General features: G+C 41.5%; 1 protein-coding gene across 1 annotated transcript; it reads right to left on the reverse strand.

Moving 5' to 3' along the window:
* Positions 1–4705: 4705 nt before the first annotated feature.
* LOC146440530 (coiled-coil domain-containing protein 25-like) lies at positions 4706–17844 on the reverse strand. The gene is made up of 6 exons (XM_085056787.1): positions 17811–17844; positions 17393–17440; positions 14210–14249; positions 12201–12252; positions 9883–9958; positions 4706–4749 (listed from the first exon to the last, which is right to left on the reverse strand). Exons 1-6 carry the CDS (start codon positions 17833–17835, stop codon positions 4706–4708), a joined length of 285 nt encoding a protein of 94 aa, XP_084912913.1. The 5' UTR covers positions 17836–17844.
* Between the last annotated feature and the right edge of the window lie 944 nt (positions 17845–18788).

The following is an 18788-nucleotide window of genomic DNA, read 5'->3' on the forward strand; positions in this document are numbered from 1 at the left end:
TTTGGGATGGAGAAAACACTGTAATCCTGGTTTGGGATGGGATGGTGGGAATTCTGGGAAAATCGGGAATTCAGGGTGTTTTCCCGGTGGATTCCAATGGGGGAATGGGGGTTGTGGTGGGAATTGTGGGAATTCCAGGAAAATCAGGAATTCAGGTGGTTTGGGATGGAAAATACACTGTGATCCTAGTCTATGATGGGAATGGTGGGAATTGCAAGAAAATTGGGAATTCTGGGTGTTTTTCCAATGGAGAAAACACTGCAATCCTAGTTTGCACTGGGATGTTAGGAATTCCACAGGAAAATTGGGAATTCGGGGTGGTTTGGGATGGAGAAAACACTGTGATCCTAGTCTGTGATAGGAATGGTGGGAATTCCAGGAAAATTGGGAATTCCAGGTGTTTTCCCAATGGAGAAAACATTGTGATCTTGGTTTGGGATGGGAATGGTGGGAATCGCGGGAAAATTGGGAATTTGGGTGGTTTGGGATGAAGAAAACACTGTAATCCTGGTTTGGGATGGGATGTTGGGAATTGGGGGAAAATCGGGAATTCAGGGTGTTTTTCCAACCCTAGTTTGCACTGGGATGTTAGGAATTCCACAAGAAAATCAGGAATTCAGGGTGTTTTTCCAATGGAGAATACACTGTGATCCTGGTTTGGGATGGGATGGTGGGAATTCCATAGGAAAATCGGGAATTCGGGTGGTTTGGGATGGAAAATACACTGTGATCCTAGTCTGTGCTGGAATGTTGGGAATTCTGGGAAAATTGGGAATTCAGTATGTTCCCAATGGGAAAAGTGCCTTGGTTGTGGTTTGCGGTGGGAATGTTGGGAATTCCGAGGGAAAACTGGGAATTCAGAGTTTTCCCAATGGGAAAAATGGCTCAGTGCTGCCCCAAGGTGGGAATGTTGGGAATTGCATGGAAAACTGGGAATCAGTGTTTTCCCAATGGGAGAATTCCCAAAATCCCACTTTTCCCACTCCAAATTCCCGTTTTTTTGAGCCCAAATTCCTGCTTTTTCCACCCAATTCCCATTTTTCCCACCCAAATTCCCATTTCCCATCCCCAAATTCCCATTTTCCTACCCCATATTCCCATTTTTCTGCCCAAATTCCCATTTTCCTACCCCAAATTCCCATTTTTTTAAGCCCAAATCCCCATTTTTCTGATCCAAATCCCCGTTTTCCCACCCTAAATCCCCATTTTCCCATCCCAAATCAGCATTTCCCACCCAAATTCCCATTTTTCCATCTCCATTCCCACTTTCCCATCCCAAAATTCCCATTTTCCCACCCAAATTCCTGGTTTTTCCACCCAAATCCCCATTTCCCATCCCAAATTCCCGTTTTTTGAGCCCAAATCCCCATTTCCCTGCCCAAATCCCCATTTTCCCACCCAAATCCCCATTTTCCCACCCAAATTCCCATTTCTTGAGCCCAAAATCCAATTTTTCCCACCCCAAATTCCCATTTTTTAAGCCCAAATCCCCATTTTCCATCCCCAAATCCCCATTTTTCCACCCCAATTCCCATTTTTCCCGCCAGAATTCCCATTTTTCCCTCTGGAATTCCCGTTTTCTCATCCCAATTTCCCATTTTTCCCACCCCAAATTCTCACTTTCCTGATCCAAATTCCCACTTTTCCATCCCAAATTCCCGTTTTTCTGATCCAAATTCCCATTTTTCCCTCCAGAATTCCCATTTTTCCACCCCAAATTCCCATTTTCCCATTCCCAATTCTCATTTTCCCTCCAGAATTCCCGTTTTCCAGTCTGGAATTCCCATTTTTCCCTCCAGAATTCCCATTTTCCCCTCTGGAATTCCCATTTTTCCATCCCAAATTCCCATTTTTCCATCCCAAATTCCCATTTTTCCATCCCAAATTCCCATTTTTCCCTCTGGAATTCCCATTTCCCATCTCCTCACGTCCTTCTGCCGATGGAATCCGATCTGTCCAACATCCATATCTGCAGTTTTCCTCAGGTTGCTCCAAGGAGTGTAAACCACTGTGACATTGTTCATCTTGCAGCCTGGGAAAAGTGGGAAAATATGGGTAAAAATTATGGGGAAAATTATGGGGAAAAAAATGGGGAAAAATGGGGAAATTATGGGGAAAGTAATGGGGAAAAACGGGAAAATAATGGGAAAAATTACAGGAAAAATGGGGGAAAAAAAAGGGAAAAATAATGGGAAAAGAAGTGTAAAGCACAGTGACATTGTTCATCTTGCAGCCTGGGAAATAATGAGGAAAAATTGGGAAAATAAAGGGAAAAATGGGGGAAAAATGGGGGGAAAATGGGGAAATAATGGGGAAAATAATGGGGAAAATAATGGGAAAAAACATGGAAAAAATGAGGGAAAAATGAGGGGAAAATGAGGAAAATTACAGGAAAAAATGGGGGAAATTACAGGAAAAATGGGAAAAATAACGGGGAAAATTACAGGGAAAATTACAGGAAAAATAATGGGAAAAATCCAGGAAAAATGAGGGAAAAAATGGGAAAAAAAAAGGGAAAAATATTGGGAAAAAAAGTGTAAACCACAGTGACATTGTTCATCTTGCAGCCTGGAAATGGGGAAATATGGGGAAAAATTGGGAAAATAATGGGGAAATTAAGGGGAAATTATGGGGAAAGTAATGGGGAAAAACGGGAAAATAATGGGAAAAATTACAGGAAAAATGGGGAAAAAAAAGGGAAAAATAATGGGAAAAGAAGTGTAAACCACAGTGACATTGTTCACCTTGCAGCCTGGGAAAAATGGGAAAAAATGGGGGAAAAATGGGGGGAAAATGGGGGGAAAATGGGGAAATAATGGGGAAAATAATGGGAAAAAACATGGAAAAAATGAGGAAAAAATGAGGGGAAAATGAGGAAAATTACAGGAAAAAATGGGGGAAATTACAGGAAAAAATGGGGGAAATTACAGGAAAAATGGGAAAAATAATGGGGAAAATTACAGGGAAAATTACAGGAAAAATAATGGGAAAAATCCAGGAAAAGTGAGGGAAAAAAGGGGAAAAAAAAAGGGAAAAATATTGGGAAAAAAAGTGTAAACCACAGTGACATTGTTCATCTTGCAGCCTGGAAATGGGGAAATATGGGGAAAAATTGGGAAAATTATGGGGAAATTATGGGAAAAATAATGGGAAAAATAATGGGAAAAATTACAGGAAAAATGGGGAAATAATGGGAAAAATAATGGGAAAAACAGGGGAAAAAAACTCGGGAAAAATCAGGGAAAATGAAGGAAAAAAGGGAAAAAAAAATGGGGAAAAAATGAGGGAAAAATGAGGGAAAAAAGGGGAAGAAAAAGGGAACCACAGTGATGTTATTCATCTTGCAGCCTGGGAAATAATGGGAAATAATGGGAAATAATGGGAAATAATGGGAAAAATTACAGGAAAAGTAATGGGAAAAACAATGGGGAAAATAATGGGAAAAATGGGAAAAGTAATGGGAAAAATTACAGGAAAAATAATGGGAAAAAGGGAAAAAATGAGGGGAAAAAATGGGGAAAAAATGAGGAAAAAAGGGGAAAAAAAGGGGAAAAAAGGGAAAAAAGGGGAAAAATTGGGGAAAAAATGAGGGGAAAAAAGTGTAAACCACAGTGGTGATGTTCATCTTGCAGCCTGGGAAAAGTGGGAAAATATGGGAAAATTATGGGGAAAATTACAGGAAAAATGGGAAAAGTAATGGGAAAAAAATGGGGAAAAAACCTGGGAAAAATTACAGGAAAAATGGGAAAAAAAAATGGGAAAAATAATGGGAAAAGAAGTGTAAAGCACAGTGACGTTGTTCATCTTGCAGCCTGGGAAAAATGGGAAAAATTGGGAAAATAAAGGGAAAAAATGGGGGAAAAATGGGGAAATAATGGGGAAAATAATGGGAAAAAACAGGGAAAAAATGAGGGAAAAATGAGGGAAAAATGAGGAAAATTACAGGAAAAAACGGGGAAAATTACAGGAAAAATGGGAAAAATAATGGGGAAAATTACAGGAAAAATTACAGGAAAAATAATGGGAAAAATCCAGGAAAAATGAGGGAAAAAAGGGGAAAAAAGGGGAAAAAAAAAGGGAAAAATATTGGGAAAAAAAGTGTAAACCACAGTGACATTGTTCATCTTGCAGCCTGGGAAATAATGGGGAATAATGGGAAATATAATGGGGAAAATTACAGGAAAAATGGGAAAAGTAATGGGAAAAAATGGCAATAAACAGCTGGAAAAATGAGGGGAAAATGGGAAAAAAATGGGAAAAAAATGGGAAAATAACGGGAAAATAACGGGAAAAATTACAGGAAAAATTACAGGAAAAATTACAGGAAAAATGGGAAAATTAATGGGAAAAATTACAGGAAAAATGGGAAAATTAATGGGAAAAAAATGGGGAAAAAAGTGTAAAGCACAGTGACATTGTTCATCTTGCAGCCTGGGAAATAATGGGGAAAAATTGGGAAAATAAAGGGAAAAAATGGGGGAAAAATGGGGAAATAATGGGGAAAATTACAGGAAAAAATGGGGAAAATTACAGGAAAAATGGGAAAAATAATGGGGAAAATTACAGGAAAAATTACAGGAAAAATAATGGGAAAAATCCAGGAAAAATGAGGGAAAAAAGGGGAAAAGTAATGGGAAAAATTACAGGAAAAATCGGGGAAAAAATGAGGAAAAAAGGGAGGAAAAAGGGGAAAAAATGGGAAAAATCAGGGAAAAGTGTAAAGCACTGTCACATTGTTCATCTTGCAGCCTGGGAAATGGGAAAATATGGGAAAAAAATGGGGAAAATGGGAGAAATAATGGGAAAAATAATGGGAAAAATGGGGGAAAAAACCAGGAAAAATAATGGGAAAAATTACAGGAAAAATGGAAAATTATGGGAAAAAACAGCAGGAAAAAAGGGGAAAAAATGGGAAAAATAATGGGAAAAATAATGGGAAAATAATGGGAAAAATTATGGGAAAAATGGGGAAAATAATGGGAAAAATTACAGAAAAAATAATGGGAAAATGGGGAAAAAACCCAGGAAAAATCAGGGAAAAATGAAATAAAAATGGGAAAAAACAGGGAAAAATCTGAGGAAAAAGCAAAAAAAAATGGGGAAAAAAATGGGGAAAAGTAATGGGAAAAATTACAGGAAAAATGGGGAAAAATGGGGAAAAAATGGCAAAAAACCAGGAAAAAAAACTGGGAAAAAAGAGGGAAAAATGGGGAAAAAAGGGAAAAAAAGTGAAAAATAATGGGAAAAATAATGGGGAAAATGGGGGAAAAATGAGAAAAAAAAGGAGGAAAAAAATGGGAAAAAACAGGGAAAAAATGGGAAAAAATGGGAAAAAATGGGGAAAAAATGGGAAAAAAATGGGAAAAAATGGGGAAAAATGGGGGAAAAATGAGAAAAAAAAGGAGGAAAAAAAAGGGAAAAAATGGGAAAAAAATGGGAAAAAAAGGGAAAAAATTGAAAAAAAATCGGAAAAAAATGGGAAAAAGTGCAAAAAGATTGGGAAAAAATGGAGAAAATGGGGAAAAGGAAAAGGAAAAAAAGTGGAAAATAATGGGAAAAATGGAAAAATGTGGGAAAATGGGGAAAAATGGGAAAAAATGGGAAAAATGGGAAAATATGGGAAAAATGGGGAAAATGGAAAAATGGGAAAAATGGGAAAAAATGAGGAAAAAAATGGGAAAAATGGGAAAAAATGGGGAAAAATGGGAAAAATGGGAAAATTGGGGAAAAATGGGAAAAATTGGGAAAAAATGGGAAAAATGGGAAAAATGGGGAAAAATGGGAAAAAATGGGAAAAAAGGAAAAAAGGGAAAAATGGGAAAAATTGGGAAAAAACGGGGAAAAAAGGGGAAAATGGGAAAAATGGGAAAATTGGGAAAAAAGGGGAAAAAGAAAAATGGAAAAAATGGGAAAAATGGGAAAGAATAGGAAAAAATGGGAAAAAACTGGGGAAAAAACAAATGGGAAAAATGGAGAAAAAGGGAAAACATTGGGAAAAATGGGGAAAAATGGGAAAAAAAGAAAATCTGGGAAAAAATGGGAATAAGTGTGAAAAATGGGAAAAACGGGAAAAATGGGAAAAAATGGGGAAAAAATGGGAAAAAATTGGGAAAAAATTGGGAAAAAATGGAAAAAAATGGGAAAAAATGGGAAAAAATGGGAAAAAATGGGAAAAAAATGGGAAAAAATGGAAAAAATGGGAAAAAAAGGGAAAAAATGGGAACCACAGTGATGTTGTTCATCTTACAGCCTGGGATAAAAACCAGCCAGAAAATAACAGGAAAAACCCAAAATTTGGGAATTCTGGGAGGACAAAAACCAGGGAATTTGGTGTTTTCCCAGTGCTGCTTCAAGGGGAAAATGTTGGGAATTTTGGGGGAAAAAATTGGGAATTTGGTGATTTCCCAATGGGTTTGTTGGGAATTTTTTGGGGGAAAAAGTGGGAATTTGGTGATTTTCCCAATGGGTTTGTTGGGAATTTTTTGGGGGAAAAATTGGGAATTTGGTGATTTTCCCAATGGGAATGTTGGGGGAAAAAAACTTGGGAATTGATTCCTTTCCTAGGAGGAATGATGGGAATTTTGGGGAGGAAAATGTGGGAATTTGGTGGTTTTTCAATAGGTTTTTGTTGGGAATTTTGGGGGAAAAAAAAGTGGGAATTCAGTGGTTTTTCCAATGTTGCCTGAAGGTGGAAATGTTGGGAATTTTGGGGGAAAAAATGGGAATTTGGTGCTTTTGCAGTGCTGATTCAGGATGGGAATAGTGGAAATTTTGGGAAGGAAAATTTGGGAATTTGGTGTTTTTCCCAATAGGTTTTTTGTTGGGAATTTTTGGGGGAAAATCTGGGAATTCAGTGATTTTTCCAATCTTGATTTAATGTGGGAATGTTGGGAATTTAGGGAGGAAAAAACTGGGAATTTGGTGTTTTTCCCATGGGAATGTTGGGAATTTTGGGGTGAAAAAAAGTGGGAATTTGGTGTTTTTCCCAATGGTGATTCAAAGTAGAAATGTTGGGAATTTTTTGGGGAAAAATTTGGGAATTTGGTGTTTTCCCAATGGGTTTGTTGGGAATTTTTTGGGGGAAAAAGTGGGAATTTGGTGATTTTCCCAATGGGAATGTTGGGGGAAAAAAAACTTGGGAATTGATTCCTTTCCTAGGAGGAATGATGGGAATTTTGGGGAGGAAAATGTGGGAATTTGGTGGTTTTTCAATAGGTTTTTGTTGGGAATTTTGGGGGGAAAAAAAAAGTGGGAATTCAGTGGTTTTTCCAATGTTGCCTGAAGGTGGAAATGTTGGGAATTTTGGGGGAAAAAATGGGAATTTGGTGCTTTTGCAGTGCTGATTCAGGATGGGAATAGTGGAAATTTTGGGAAGGAAAATTTGGGAATTTGGTGTTTTTTCCCAATAGGTTTTTGTTGGGAATTTTTGGGGGAAAATCTGGGAATTCAGTGATTTTCCAATCTTGATTTAATGTGGGAATGTTGGGAATTTTGGGGTGAAAAAACCTGGGAATTTGGTGTTTTTCCCATGGGAATGTTGGGAATTTTGGGGTGAAAAAAAGTGGGAATTTGGTGTTTTTCCAATGCTGCTTTAAGGTGGAAAGTTGGGAATTTTGGGGGGGAAATAATTGGGAATAGAGGGATTTCCCAAGGATTTTCCCAAGGATTTTCCAGCATTTTTCCAGGAATTTCCAGGACTTCCCAGACCTTTTCCAGGAATTTTCCCAGGCTTTTCCAATGATTTTTTCCACAGATTTTCCAGGAATTTCACAGCAATTTCCAGGATATTTCCCAGACCTTTCCCAGGATTTCCCAGGAATTTTCCCAAGGAATTTTCCCAGACCTTTCCCAGGATTTTCCAAAGGATTTTCCAGGTATTTCTCAGTGATTTTTCCAGGAATTTCCCAGGATTTTTCCCAGAATTTCCCAGGAATTTTCCCAAGGAATTTTCCCAGGATTTTTCCAGGAATTTTCCCAGGATTTTCCCAGGATTTTCCAAAGGATTTTCCAGGCATTTCCCAATGATTTTCCCAGGAATTTTCCCAGATTTTCCCAGTGATTTTTCCTAGAGTTTCCCAGGGATTTTCCCAATGATTTTCCAGGAATTTCCCAGGAATTTTCCCAGAATTTTTCCAGAAATTTCCCAGGATATTCCCAAGGATTTTCCCAAGGATTTCCCAGAATTTCCCAGGAATTTTCCCAGACCTTTCCCAAGATATTTTCCCAGAGTTTTTTCCAGGATTTTTTCCAGAGTTTTCCCAGGAATTTCCCCATGAATGTCCCAGGATTTTTCTAAGATATTCCCAATGATTTTCCAGGATATTTCCAGGATTTTTCCAGGAATTTCCCAATGATTTTCCCAGAGTTTCCCAAGAATTTCCCAAGGAATTTTCCCAGACCTTTCCCAGGATATTTTCCCAGACTTTTTCCCAGGATTTTCCCAGGAATTTTCCCAGAATTTCCCAGGAATTTTCCCAGGATTTTTCCAGGATATTTTCCCACAGTTTTCCAGAATTTCCCAGGAATTTTCCCAGACCTTTCCCAGGATATTCCCAATGATTTTCCCACAAATTTCCCAGGAATTTTCCCAGGATTTTTCCAGGATATTTTCCCACAGTTTTCCAGAATTTCCCAGGAATTTTCCCAGACCTTTCCCAGGATATTCCCAACGACTTTCCCCCAAATTTCCCAGGAATTTTCCCAGATTTTCCCAATGATTTTCCCAATGATTTTCCCAGGAATTCTCCCAGAATTTGCAAGGATTTCCCAGAGTTTCCCAGGGTTTTTCCAGGAATTTTCCCAAGGATTTTCCCAGACCTTTCCCAAGGTATTTTCCCAGAGTTTTTTCCAGGATTTTTCCAGAGTTTTCCCAGGAATTTCCCCATGAATGTCCCAGGATTTTTCTAAGATATTCCCAATGATTTTCCAGGAATTTCCCAAGGATTTTCCCAGAGTTTCCCAAGAATTTCCCAAGGAATTTTCCCAGACCTTTCCCAGGATATTTTCCCAGAGTTTTTCCCAGGATTTTCCCAGGAATTTTCCCAGAATTTCCCAGGAATTTTCCCAATGATTTTCCCAGGATTTTTCCAGGATATTTTCCCACAGTTTTCCAGAATTTCCCAGGAATTTCCCAAGGAATTTTCCCAGACCTTTCCCAGGATATTCCCAATGATTTTCCCACAAATTTCCCAGGAATTTTCCCAGGAATTTCCCAGGAATTTCGCAGGAATTTTCCCAGGAATTCCCAATGATTTCCCCAAGGATTTCTCGGAATTTTCCCGGATTTTCCCAAGAATTTCCCAATGATTTTCCCAGAGTTTCCCAGGAGTTTTTTCAGGATTTTCCAGGATTTTTCCAGGGATTTCCCAATGATTTTCCCCAAAGTTTTTCCCAAGATTTTCCCAGAATTTCCCAGGAATTTTCCCAGACCTTTTCCAGGAATTTTCCCAACAATTTCCCAAACCTTTCCCAGGATATTCCCAATGATTTTCCCAGGATTTTTCCAGGAATTTCCCAAGGATTTTCCCAGGAATTTCCCAATTATTTTCCCAATGATCTTCCCAGGAATTCTCCCAGACCTTTCCCAGGAATTTTTCCCAGAATTTCCCAGAGTTTTTCCCAAGATTTTCCCAGAATTTCCCAAGATTTTCCCAGGAATTTCCCAAGGACTTTCCAGGATTTTCCCAATGATTTTCCCAAGGAATTTTCCCATGATTTTCCCAGGAATTTCCCAATGATCTTCCCAATGATCTTCCAGGATTTCCCAGGAATTTTCCCAAGGAATTTTCCCAGACCTTTCCCAGGATTTTTCCAGAAATTTCCCATGAATTTTCCCAGAGTTTTTCCCAGATTTTTCCAGGAATTTCCCAGGAATTTTCCCACCTTGGATGCTGTTGGCCTTCACCAGGTGAGCACAGTCAGTGAGAACCTCCTTGGGAATGTCATCCATCGTCTGACCCTGCAGGGAGAGAGAGCTGGGAATTCGGGGAATTCCAGGAATTCAGGGAAATCCAGGAATTCCCAGGGAAATCCAGGAATTCCCAGGGGATTTGGGGTTGGAATTCCCATGGAATTTCCCAGGGAAATCCAGGAATTCCCAGAGGAATCCAGGGAAATCCTTGGGAAAATCCAGGGGAAATCCTGGAAAATCCAGGAATTCCCAGGGAAAGTCCAAGGAAATCCAGGGGATTTGGAGTTGGAATTCCCAGGAAATCCTTGGGAAAATCCAGAGAAATCCAGGAATTCCAGGAATTCCCAGGGATTTGGGATTGGAATTCCCATGGAATTTCCCAGGGAAATCTAGGAATTCCCATGGAAATCCAGGGCAATCCAGGGAAAATCCAGGAAATCCAGGAATTCCCAGGAATTCCCAGAGGAATCCAGGGAAATCCTTGGGAAAATCCTGGGAAATCCTGGAAAATCCAGGAATTCCCTGGGAAATCCAGGAATTCCCAGGGGATTTGGGATTGGAATTCCCAGAAAATCCAGGGAAAATCCAGGAAAATCCAGGGGAAATCCAGGCATTCCCAGGGCTTTGGGATTGGAATTCCCATGGAATTTCCCAGGGGAATCCAGGAAAAAATCCAGGGAAAATCCAGGAATTCCCAGGGAAAATCCAGGGAAATCCAGGAAAAAATCCAGGGGAATTCAGGGAAATCCAGGAAAAAATCCAGAGGAATCCAGGGAAATCCTTGGGAAAATCCAGGGGAATCCATGGAAAATCCAGGAATTCCCAGGGAAAGTCCAAGGAAATCCAGGGGATTTGGGATTGGAATTCCCAGGAAATCCAGGGAAAATCCAGAGAAATCCAGGAATTCCAGGAATTGCCAGGGGATTTGGGATTGGAATTCCCATGGAATTTCCCAGGGAAATCTAGGAATTCCCATGGAAATCCAGGGAAAACCTTGGGAAAATACTGGAAAATCTCTGGGAAAATCCGGGGAAATCCAGGGAAAGTCCAGGAATTCCCAGGGATTTGGAGTTGGAATTCCCATGGAATTTCCCAGGGAAAATCCAGGGAATTCTGGGAAATCTAGGAAAAAATCCAGGAAAATCCAGGGAAATTCAGGAATAAATCCATGGAAAATCCAGGAATTCCCAGGGATTTGGGATTGGAATTCCCATGGAAATCCAGGGGAATCCTTGGGAAAATCCTGGAAAATCCCTGGGGAAATCCAGGGAAATCTAGAGAAATTCAGGAATTCCAGGGAAATCCAGGGGAAATCCAGGAATTCCAGGAATTCCCAGGGATTTGGGATTGGAATTCCCATGGAACTTCCCAGGGAAATCCAGGAAATCCAGGAATTCCCAGGGAAAGTCCAAGGAAATCCAGGGGATTTGGAGTTGGAATTCCCAGGAAATCCAGGAATTGCCAGGGGATTTGGGATTGGAATTCCCATGGAATTTCCCAGGGGAATCCAGGAATTCCCAGGAAAAATCCAGGAATTCCCAGGGAAAGTCCAGGCAAATCCAGGGAATTTGGGGTTGGAATTCCCATGGAATTTCTCATGGAAATCCAGGAAAAAATCCAGGGAAAATCCAGGGGATTTGGGATTGGAATTCCCAGGGAATTTCCCAGGGAAATCAGGGAAATCCTTGGGAAAATACTGGAAAATCCCTGGGAAAATCCAGGAAATCCAGGGAAATGCAGGAATTCCCAGGGATTTTGGGGTTGGAATTCCCATGGAAATCCAGGGAAATGCAGGAATTCCCAGGGAAAATCCAGGAAAAAATCCAGGGAAATCCAGGGAATTTGGGGTTGGAATTCCCATGGAAATCCAGGGAAAATCCCTGGGAAAATCCAGGAAAATCCAGGGGAATCCAGGGGAATCCAGGAATTGCCAGGGGATTTGGGATTGGAATTCCCATGGAATTTCCCATGGAAATCCAGGAAAAAATCCAGGGAAAATCCAGGGGATTTGGGATTGGAATTCCCAGGAAATCCAGGGAAAAATCCAGGGAAAAATCCAGGGAAAAATCCAGGGAAAAATCCAGGGAAAAATCCAGGGAAAAATCCAGGGAAATCCAGGAATTCCCAGGGGATTTGGGATTGGAATTCCCATGGAATTCCTAGGATTTGGGGTTGGAATTCCCAGGATTTTCCAGGAATTCCCAGGATTTGGGGTTGGAATTCCCTGGATTCCCAGAATTTTCCAGGATTTCCCAGGAATTCCCAGGATTTTCCAGGATTTCCAGGTCACCTTGTGCAGCCTCAGGTAGACATGAGCAGAGCTGAGCTTGTCCACGTGGAACCTGCAGGGAAATGATTAATTGGGAATTAATTAATTGGGAATTAATTGGGAATTATTGGGAATTATTTGGGAATTTTGGGAATTAATTGGGAATTTTGGGGGAATTTTGGGGGAATTTTGGGGGGAATTATATTGGGGAATTAATTATTGGGGGAATCATGGGAATTATTGGGGGAATTAATTCTTGTGGGAATTCATTGTGGGACTTTGTGGGAATTTTGTGGGAATTTTGTGGGAATTTTGTGGGAATTTTGGGAATTAATTGTGGGAATTATTGGGGGAATTGAATTAATTGGGGGAATTAATTGTGGGAATTTTGTGGGAATTAATTGGGGGAATTAATTATTGGGGGAATTAATTATTGGGGGAATTGTGGGAATTAGGGGAATTAATTGTGGGAATTATTGGGGGAATTTGTGGGAATTAATTGTGGGAATTTTGTGAGAATTGTGGGGGAATTATTGTGGGAATTAATTGTGGGAATTTGGGGGAATTTTGTGGGAATCAATTGTGGGAATTGTGGGAATTAAGTGTGGGAATTGTGGGAATTATTGGGGGAATTGTGGGGCAATTTTGGGGGAATTTTTGGGAATTTTGGGGGAATTTTGAGGGAATTAGTTGTGGGAATTGTGGGAATTAATTGTGGGAATTTTGGGGGAATTGTGGGGGAATTATTGGGAATTAGGGGAATTAATTGGGGGAATTATTGGGGGAATTAATTATTGGGGGAATTATTGGGGGAATTTGTGGGAATTAATTGTGGGAATTAGAGGAATTAATTGTGGGAATTACTGTGGGAATTCATTGGGGAATTAATTGTTGTGGGAATTAATTATTGTGGGAATTAATTGTTGTGGGAATTTTGGGAATTATTGTGGGAATTAACTGTGGGAATTATTGGGGGAATTAGGGAATTTTGAGGGAATTGTTGTAGGAATCATTGGAATTTTGGGGGAATTTTGGGGGAATTTTGGGGGAATTATTTGTGGGAATTTTGTGGGAATTATTGGGGGAATTAATTGGGAATTTAGGGGAATTTTGGGGAATTGTGGGAATTATTTGTGGGAATTGATTGTGGGATTTGGGGGAATGAATTGGGGGAATTGTGGGAATTAATTATTGTGGGAATTGTGGGAATTAATAGTGGGAATTATTGTGGGAATTAGGGGAATTATTTGGGAATTGGGGGATGGGAAAAGGGGGGAAAATGGGAGAAAGAAGTGGAAAAAGGGAGGAAAAATGGGGGAAAAAGGGAAAAAAAGGGGAAAAAAAGGGAGAAAAAAGGGAGAAAAAAGGGAGAAAAAAGGGAGAAAAAAGGGAGAAAAAAGGGAGAAAAAAGGGAGAAAAAAGGGAGAAAAAAGGGAGAAAAAAGGGAGAAAAAAGGGAGAAAAAAGGGAGAAAAAAGGGAGAAAAAAGGGAGAAAAAAGGGAGAAAAAAGGGAGAAAAAAGGGAGAAAAAAGGGAGAAAAAAGGGAGAAAAAAGGAGGGAAAAAGGAAAAAAGGGGAGAAAAAAGGGAGAAAAAGGGAAGGAAAGGGGAAAAAAGGAGAAAAAAGGGAGAAAAAAGGGAGAAAAAGGGGAAAGGAAAAAGGGAGAAAAGGAAAAAGGGAAGAAAAAGGGAAAGGGGAAAGGGGAAAAAAGGGAAAAAAAGGGAAAAAAAAGGGGAAAAAAAAGGGAAAAAAAGGGGAAAAAAAGGGGAAAAAAAGGGGAAAAAAAGGGGAAAAAAAGGGGAAAAAAAGGGGAAAAAAAGGGGAAAAAAAGGGAAAAAGGAAGCAGGAAAAGATTCCCAGGAATTTTTAGGAATTCTCAGGATCCCAAGCCTGTTTATTCCCCCAGGGAATGTTGGGATCTGGCAGCTCAGGGAGTTTTTCCCATCCCAGAATTCCCCAAATTCCCATTTTTCCAGGGAATTCTGGGATTATTCCCATTTTTCCAGGGAATTCTGGGATGGCAGAACTCACCAGATGTCCTCAGGCCAGCCGTACTTGATCAGGTCTTCATCTGGGGGAATAATGGGAAAAATGGGAAAAAAAATGGGAAAAATGGGAAAAAAATTGGGAAAAATGGGAATTCCCAACCCCAAATCCCGGAATTCCCAACCCCAAATCCAACCCCAGGCCTGGCAAATCCCAGATTTCCCAGAATTCCCAACCTAAATCCCAAGATTTCCAACCCCACTGGAAAATCCCAAAATTCCCAACCCCAAAATCCAACTCCAACCCCAAATCCCAGGATTTCCAACCCCAAATCTTCCCATCCCAAATCCAAACCTAACCCTGGAAAATCCTGGGATTTCCAAATCCCACAATTCCCGTCCCAAACCCCAAAATTCCCATCCCAAATCCCAAAATTCCCGTCCCAAATCCCACAATTCCCATCCCAAATCCCAAAATTCCCGTCCCAAATCCCAAAATTCCCATCCCAAATCCCACAATTCCCATCCCAAATCCCACAATTCCCAACCCCAAATCCCAAATCCAACCCCAAATCCCAAAATTCCCGTCCCAAATCCCACAATTCCCGTCCCAAACCCCAAAATTCCCAATCCCAAATCCCACAATTCCCATCCCAAATCCCAGAATTCCCAACCCCAAATCCCAAAATTCCCATCCCAAACCCCAAAATTCCCAATCCCAAATCCAACCCCAAATCCCAAAATTCCCATCCCAAATCCAACCCCAAATCCCAAAATTCCCATCCCAAATCCCAAATCCAACCCCAAATCCAATCCAATCCCAAATCCCACAATTCCCATCCCAAATCCCAGAATTCCCAACCCCAAATCCCAGAATTCCCGTCCCAAATCCAAACCCAACCCTGGAAAATCCTGGGATTTCCAAATCCCACAATTCCCATCCCAAATCCACTCCCAGGATTCTCAGCCGAAATCCAACCCAAGTCCTGGAAAAAATCCCAGAATTCCCACAATTCCCAACCTAAATCCCGAGATTTCCAACCCCAAATCCCAAAATTCCCAACCCCAAAATCCAACCCCAACCCCAAATCCCAGGATTTCCAACCCCAAATCTTCCCATCCCAAATCCAAACCTAACCCTGGAAAATCCTGGGATTTCCAAATCCCAAATTCCCATCCCAAATCCCAGAATTCCCAACCCCAAATCCCACAATTCCCATCCCAAATCCCAAAATTCCCATCCCAAATCCCACAATTCCCATCCCAAATCCCAAATTCCCATCCCAAATCCCAAAATTCCCGTCCCAAATCCCAGAATTCCCATCCCAAATCTCACAATTCCCAACCCCAAATCCCAAAATTCCCATCCCCAAATCCCAAATTCCCATCCCAAATCCCAAAATTCCCAACCCCAAATCCCAAAATTCCCAATCCCAAATCCCAAAATTCCCACCCCAAATCCCAAAATTCCCATCCCAAATCCCACAATTCCCATCCCAAATCCCAAGATTCCCATCCCAAATCCACTCCCAGCCCAAGCAAATCCCAGGATTTCCAACCCCAAATCCAACCCCATTGGAAAATCCCAGAGTTCCCAACCCCAAATCCATTCCCAGTTCTGGCAAATCCCTGAATTCCCATCCCAAATCCCAAATCCAACCCCAAATCCCAAAATTCCCATCCCAAATCCCACAATTCCCATCCCAAATCCCAAAATTCCCATCCCAAACCCCAAAATTCCCATCCCAAATCCAATCCAATCCCAAATCCCAGAATTCCCACCCCAAATCCCACAATTCCCACTCCAAATCCCAAAATTCCCATCCCAAATCCCAAATCCAACCCCAAACCCCAAAATTCCCATCCCAAATCCCAGAATTCCCATCCCAAATCCTGGGAATCCCAACCCCAAATCTTCCCATCCCAAATCCAACCCCAGCCCTGGAAAATCCCACAATTCCCATCCCAAATCCAATCCAATCCCAAATCCCACAATTCCCATCCCAAATCCCAAAATTCCCAATCCCAAATCCCAAATCCAACTCCAAATCCCAAATCCAACCCCAAACCCCAAAATTCCCAATCCCAAATCCAACCCCAAATCCCAAAATTCCCATCCCAAATCCACTCCCAGCCCAAGCAAATCCCAGGATTCTCAGCCGAAATCCAACCCAAGTCCTGGAAAAATCCCAGAATTCCCAAAATTCCCAACCTAAATCCCGAGATTTCCAACCCCAAATCCCAAAATTCCCAACCCCAACTCCCAGCAGGAATCACCTCCAGGCTGGGAGGGAAAAAAAGCTGGAAAATCCATGGAAAACTCCGGAAGGAGCAGGGAGAGAATTCCTGGAATTCCCCAAACCCCAAAACCAGGATTTTCCCCCAAGGAAAAGGATTTCTTTTCCCAGGAAATGGGAAATTCCAAAGGAATTCCAGGATTTTCCCAGCAGATTGATTGCATTCCAAGGGGGAATTCACCAAAAAAAAAAATGGGATTTTTCCAGGGAAATGTGGCTTGAAAAGTCCCAAATCAACCCGAAATTCCCAGAAATTCCCAAAAAAATTCCAAAAAAAAAAGTCCCCAAAAAAATCCCAGAAGACTCCCAGAAATCCCCAAAAATTCCCAGAAAGTTCCCAGAAAATTCCCCAAAATTCCCCAAAACGTTCCCAGAAATTCTAAAAAAAAAATTGCAAAAAATTCCCAGATATTCCACAAAATTCTCAGAAATTCCCAAAAATTCCCAGAAAATTTAAAAAATTCAAAAAAAAAAAAAATCCCAGAAATTCTCAGAAATGCCAAAAAATTCCCAGAAAATTCCACAAAATTCCTAGAAATTAAAAAAAAATTCCAAAAAAATTCCCAAAAATTCCCAGAAAATAAAAAAAAAAATCCCAGAAAATTCCCAAATAATTCCCCAAAAATTCACAACAAATTCCCAGAAATTCTCACAAATGCCGAAAAAAACCTCAGAAAATTCCCCAAAAAATTCCCCAAAATGTCCAGAAATTTCCAGAAATGTCTAAAAAATTCCCAGAAATTCCCCAGAAATTCCCAGAAAATAAAAAAAAAAATCCCCAAAAATTCCCAGAAATTCCCCAGAAAATTTAATAAAAATCCCCAAAATTGACCAGAAATTCCAAAAAAATTCCCAGAAAAATGCCCGGAAGTTCCCAGAAAATTCCAAAAAAATCCTGAATTCCCAGGAAATTCCCGAATTCCCAGACTTACTCTCGTATTTGTCCTTCCCCATATAAATGGTGTAAACTGCCGCAACAGCTGAGGAGAAAAAAAGATGGAAAAATGGGATTAAAATGGAGAAAAAATCGGGAAAAAATTCCCAGAAAATTGCCAAAATCCCAGGGAAGCTCCTCAATCCCGAAATTCCTTCCCAGGATGGATCCAACCTCAGGCTGGGAGAGCTGGGAATGGAGGGAATTCCCTGGGAAAGGGGAGATTGCTTGGGATTTGGGAAGGGATTGCCAGCTGGGATGGAATTCCCGGATATTCCTGGATCCCTGGGAATTCCCGAGGATCCCCCGAGCGGTAGGAATTCCCTACAATTCCCTCCATTCCCTGGAATTCCCTCCATCCCCTCTCTCTCCCCTCACGCACTTTCCCCTCCCCTCGCTCTCCCCGCCGCTCTCACCGGTGGAGGTGAAATAAAACACCATGGCTGCCCTGGGGTTTGCCGCCGCCGCGCTCCTTCTCCCGGTATTTATCCCGAATTCCCGGTTTTTACCCCCAAATTCCCGGTTTTTACCCCAAATTCCCGATTTTTCTCCCAATTTCCCTTCCCGGCCCTCCCCAGGCTCCTCAGGGCAGGCCCGGCCGGGAGGGGAGGGGGGGGGAGCGTGATGACGTCACGGGTACGTGCGTACTGCACATGCGCAGTGCGGCTGGAGCGGCTGAGGGTGAGCGCAGTGCGCATGCGCGGGCGGCCATGTTACTGTACGGACATGGGGATAGCATACAGCGGGCGGCCATGCTGCTGTACGGACATGGGGATGGCATGCAGCGGGCGGCCATGCTGCTGTACGGACATGGGGATAGCATGCAGCAAGCGGCCATGCTGCTGTACGTAACAGGAACTGCGCATGCGCGGCGGCCATGTTACTGTACGGCCAAAAGAACTGCGTCAGCAGGCGGCCATGAGGGAGTACGGAAGGGGAACTGCGCATGCGCACTGCGGTGGGGGGAAGCCGGTTCTTTGCATGGGTTTTAGGGGTTTTTTTTCCTTTTTTTTATTCCCTTCGCTTTGCTTCTTTTTCCTTTCTTTTTCCTCCTTTTTCCTTGGCTTTCTACCCCTTTTTCCTTGGCTTTCTCCCCCTTTTTCCTTTCTCTCTCCCCTGTTTTCTTCCCCCTTTCTTCCTTTCCTTTCCTTCCCTTCCCTTCCCTAAAACTTCCCTGAAACTTTCCTTTCCTGAAACTTTCCTTTCCTGAAATTTTCCTGAAACTTCCCTTTCCTGAAACTTTCCCTTTTTTCCTCTCTCCCTTCCCTTTTTTAATCCCTTCCACTTCCCACTTTTTCTTCAATTTTCTCTCCTCCTATTTCCTTTCCCTTTTCCCTTCCCTTTTCTCTCCCCCTCCCTTCCCCACTTTTCCCACTTTTTCTCCCCAAAACAGC

The sequence above is a fragment of the Lichenostomus cassidix genome, chromosome 3 (assembly GCF_008360975.1).
Source record: "Lichenostomus cassidix isolate B80296 chromosome 3, HeHo_3.0, whole genome shotgun sequence".
Lineage (NCBI taxonomy): Eukaryota > Metazoa > Chordata > Aves > Passeriformes > Meliphagidae > Lichenostomus > Lichenostomus cassidix.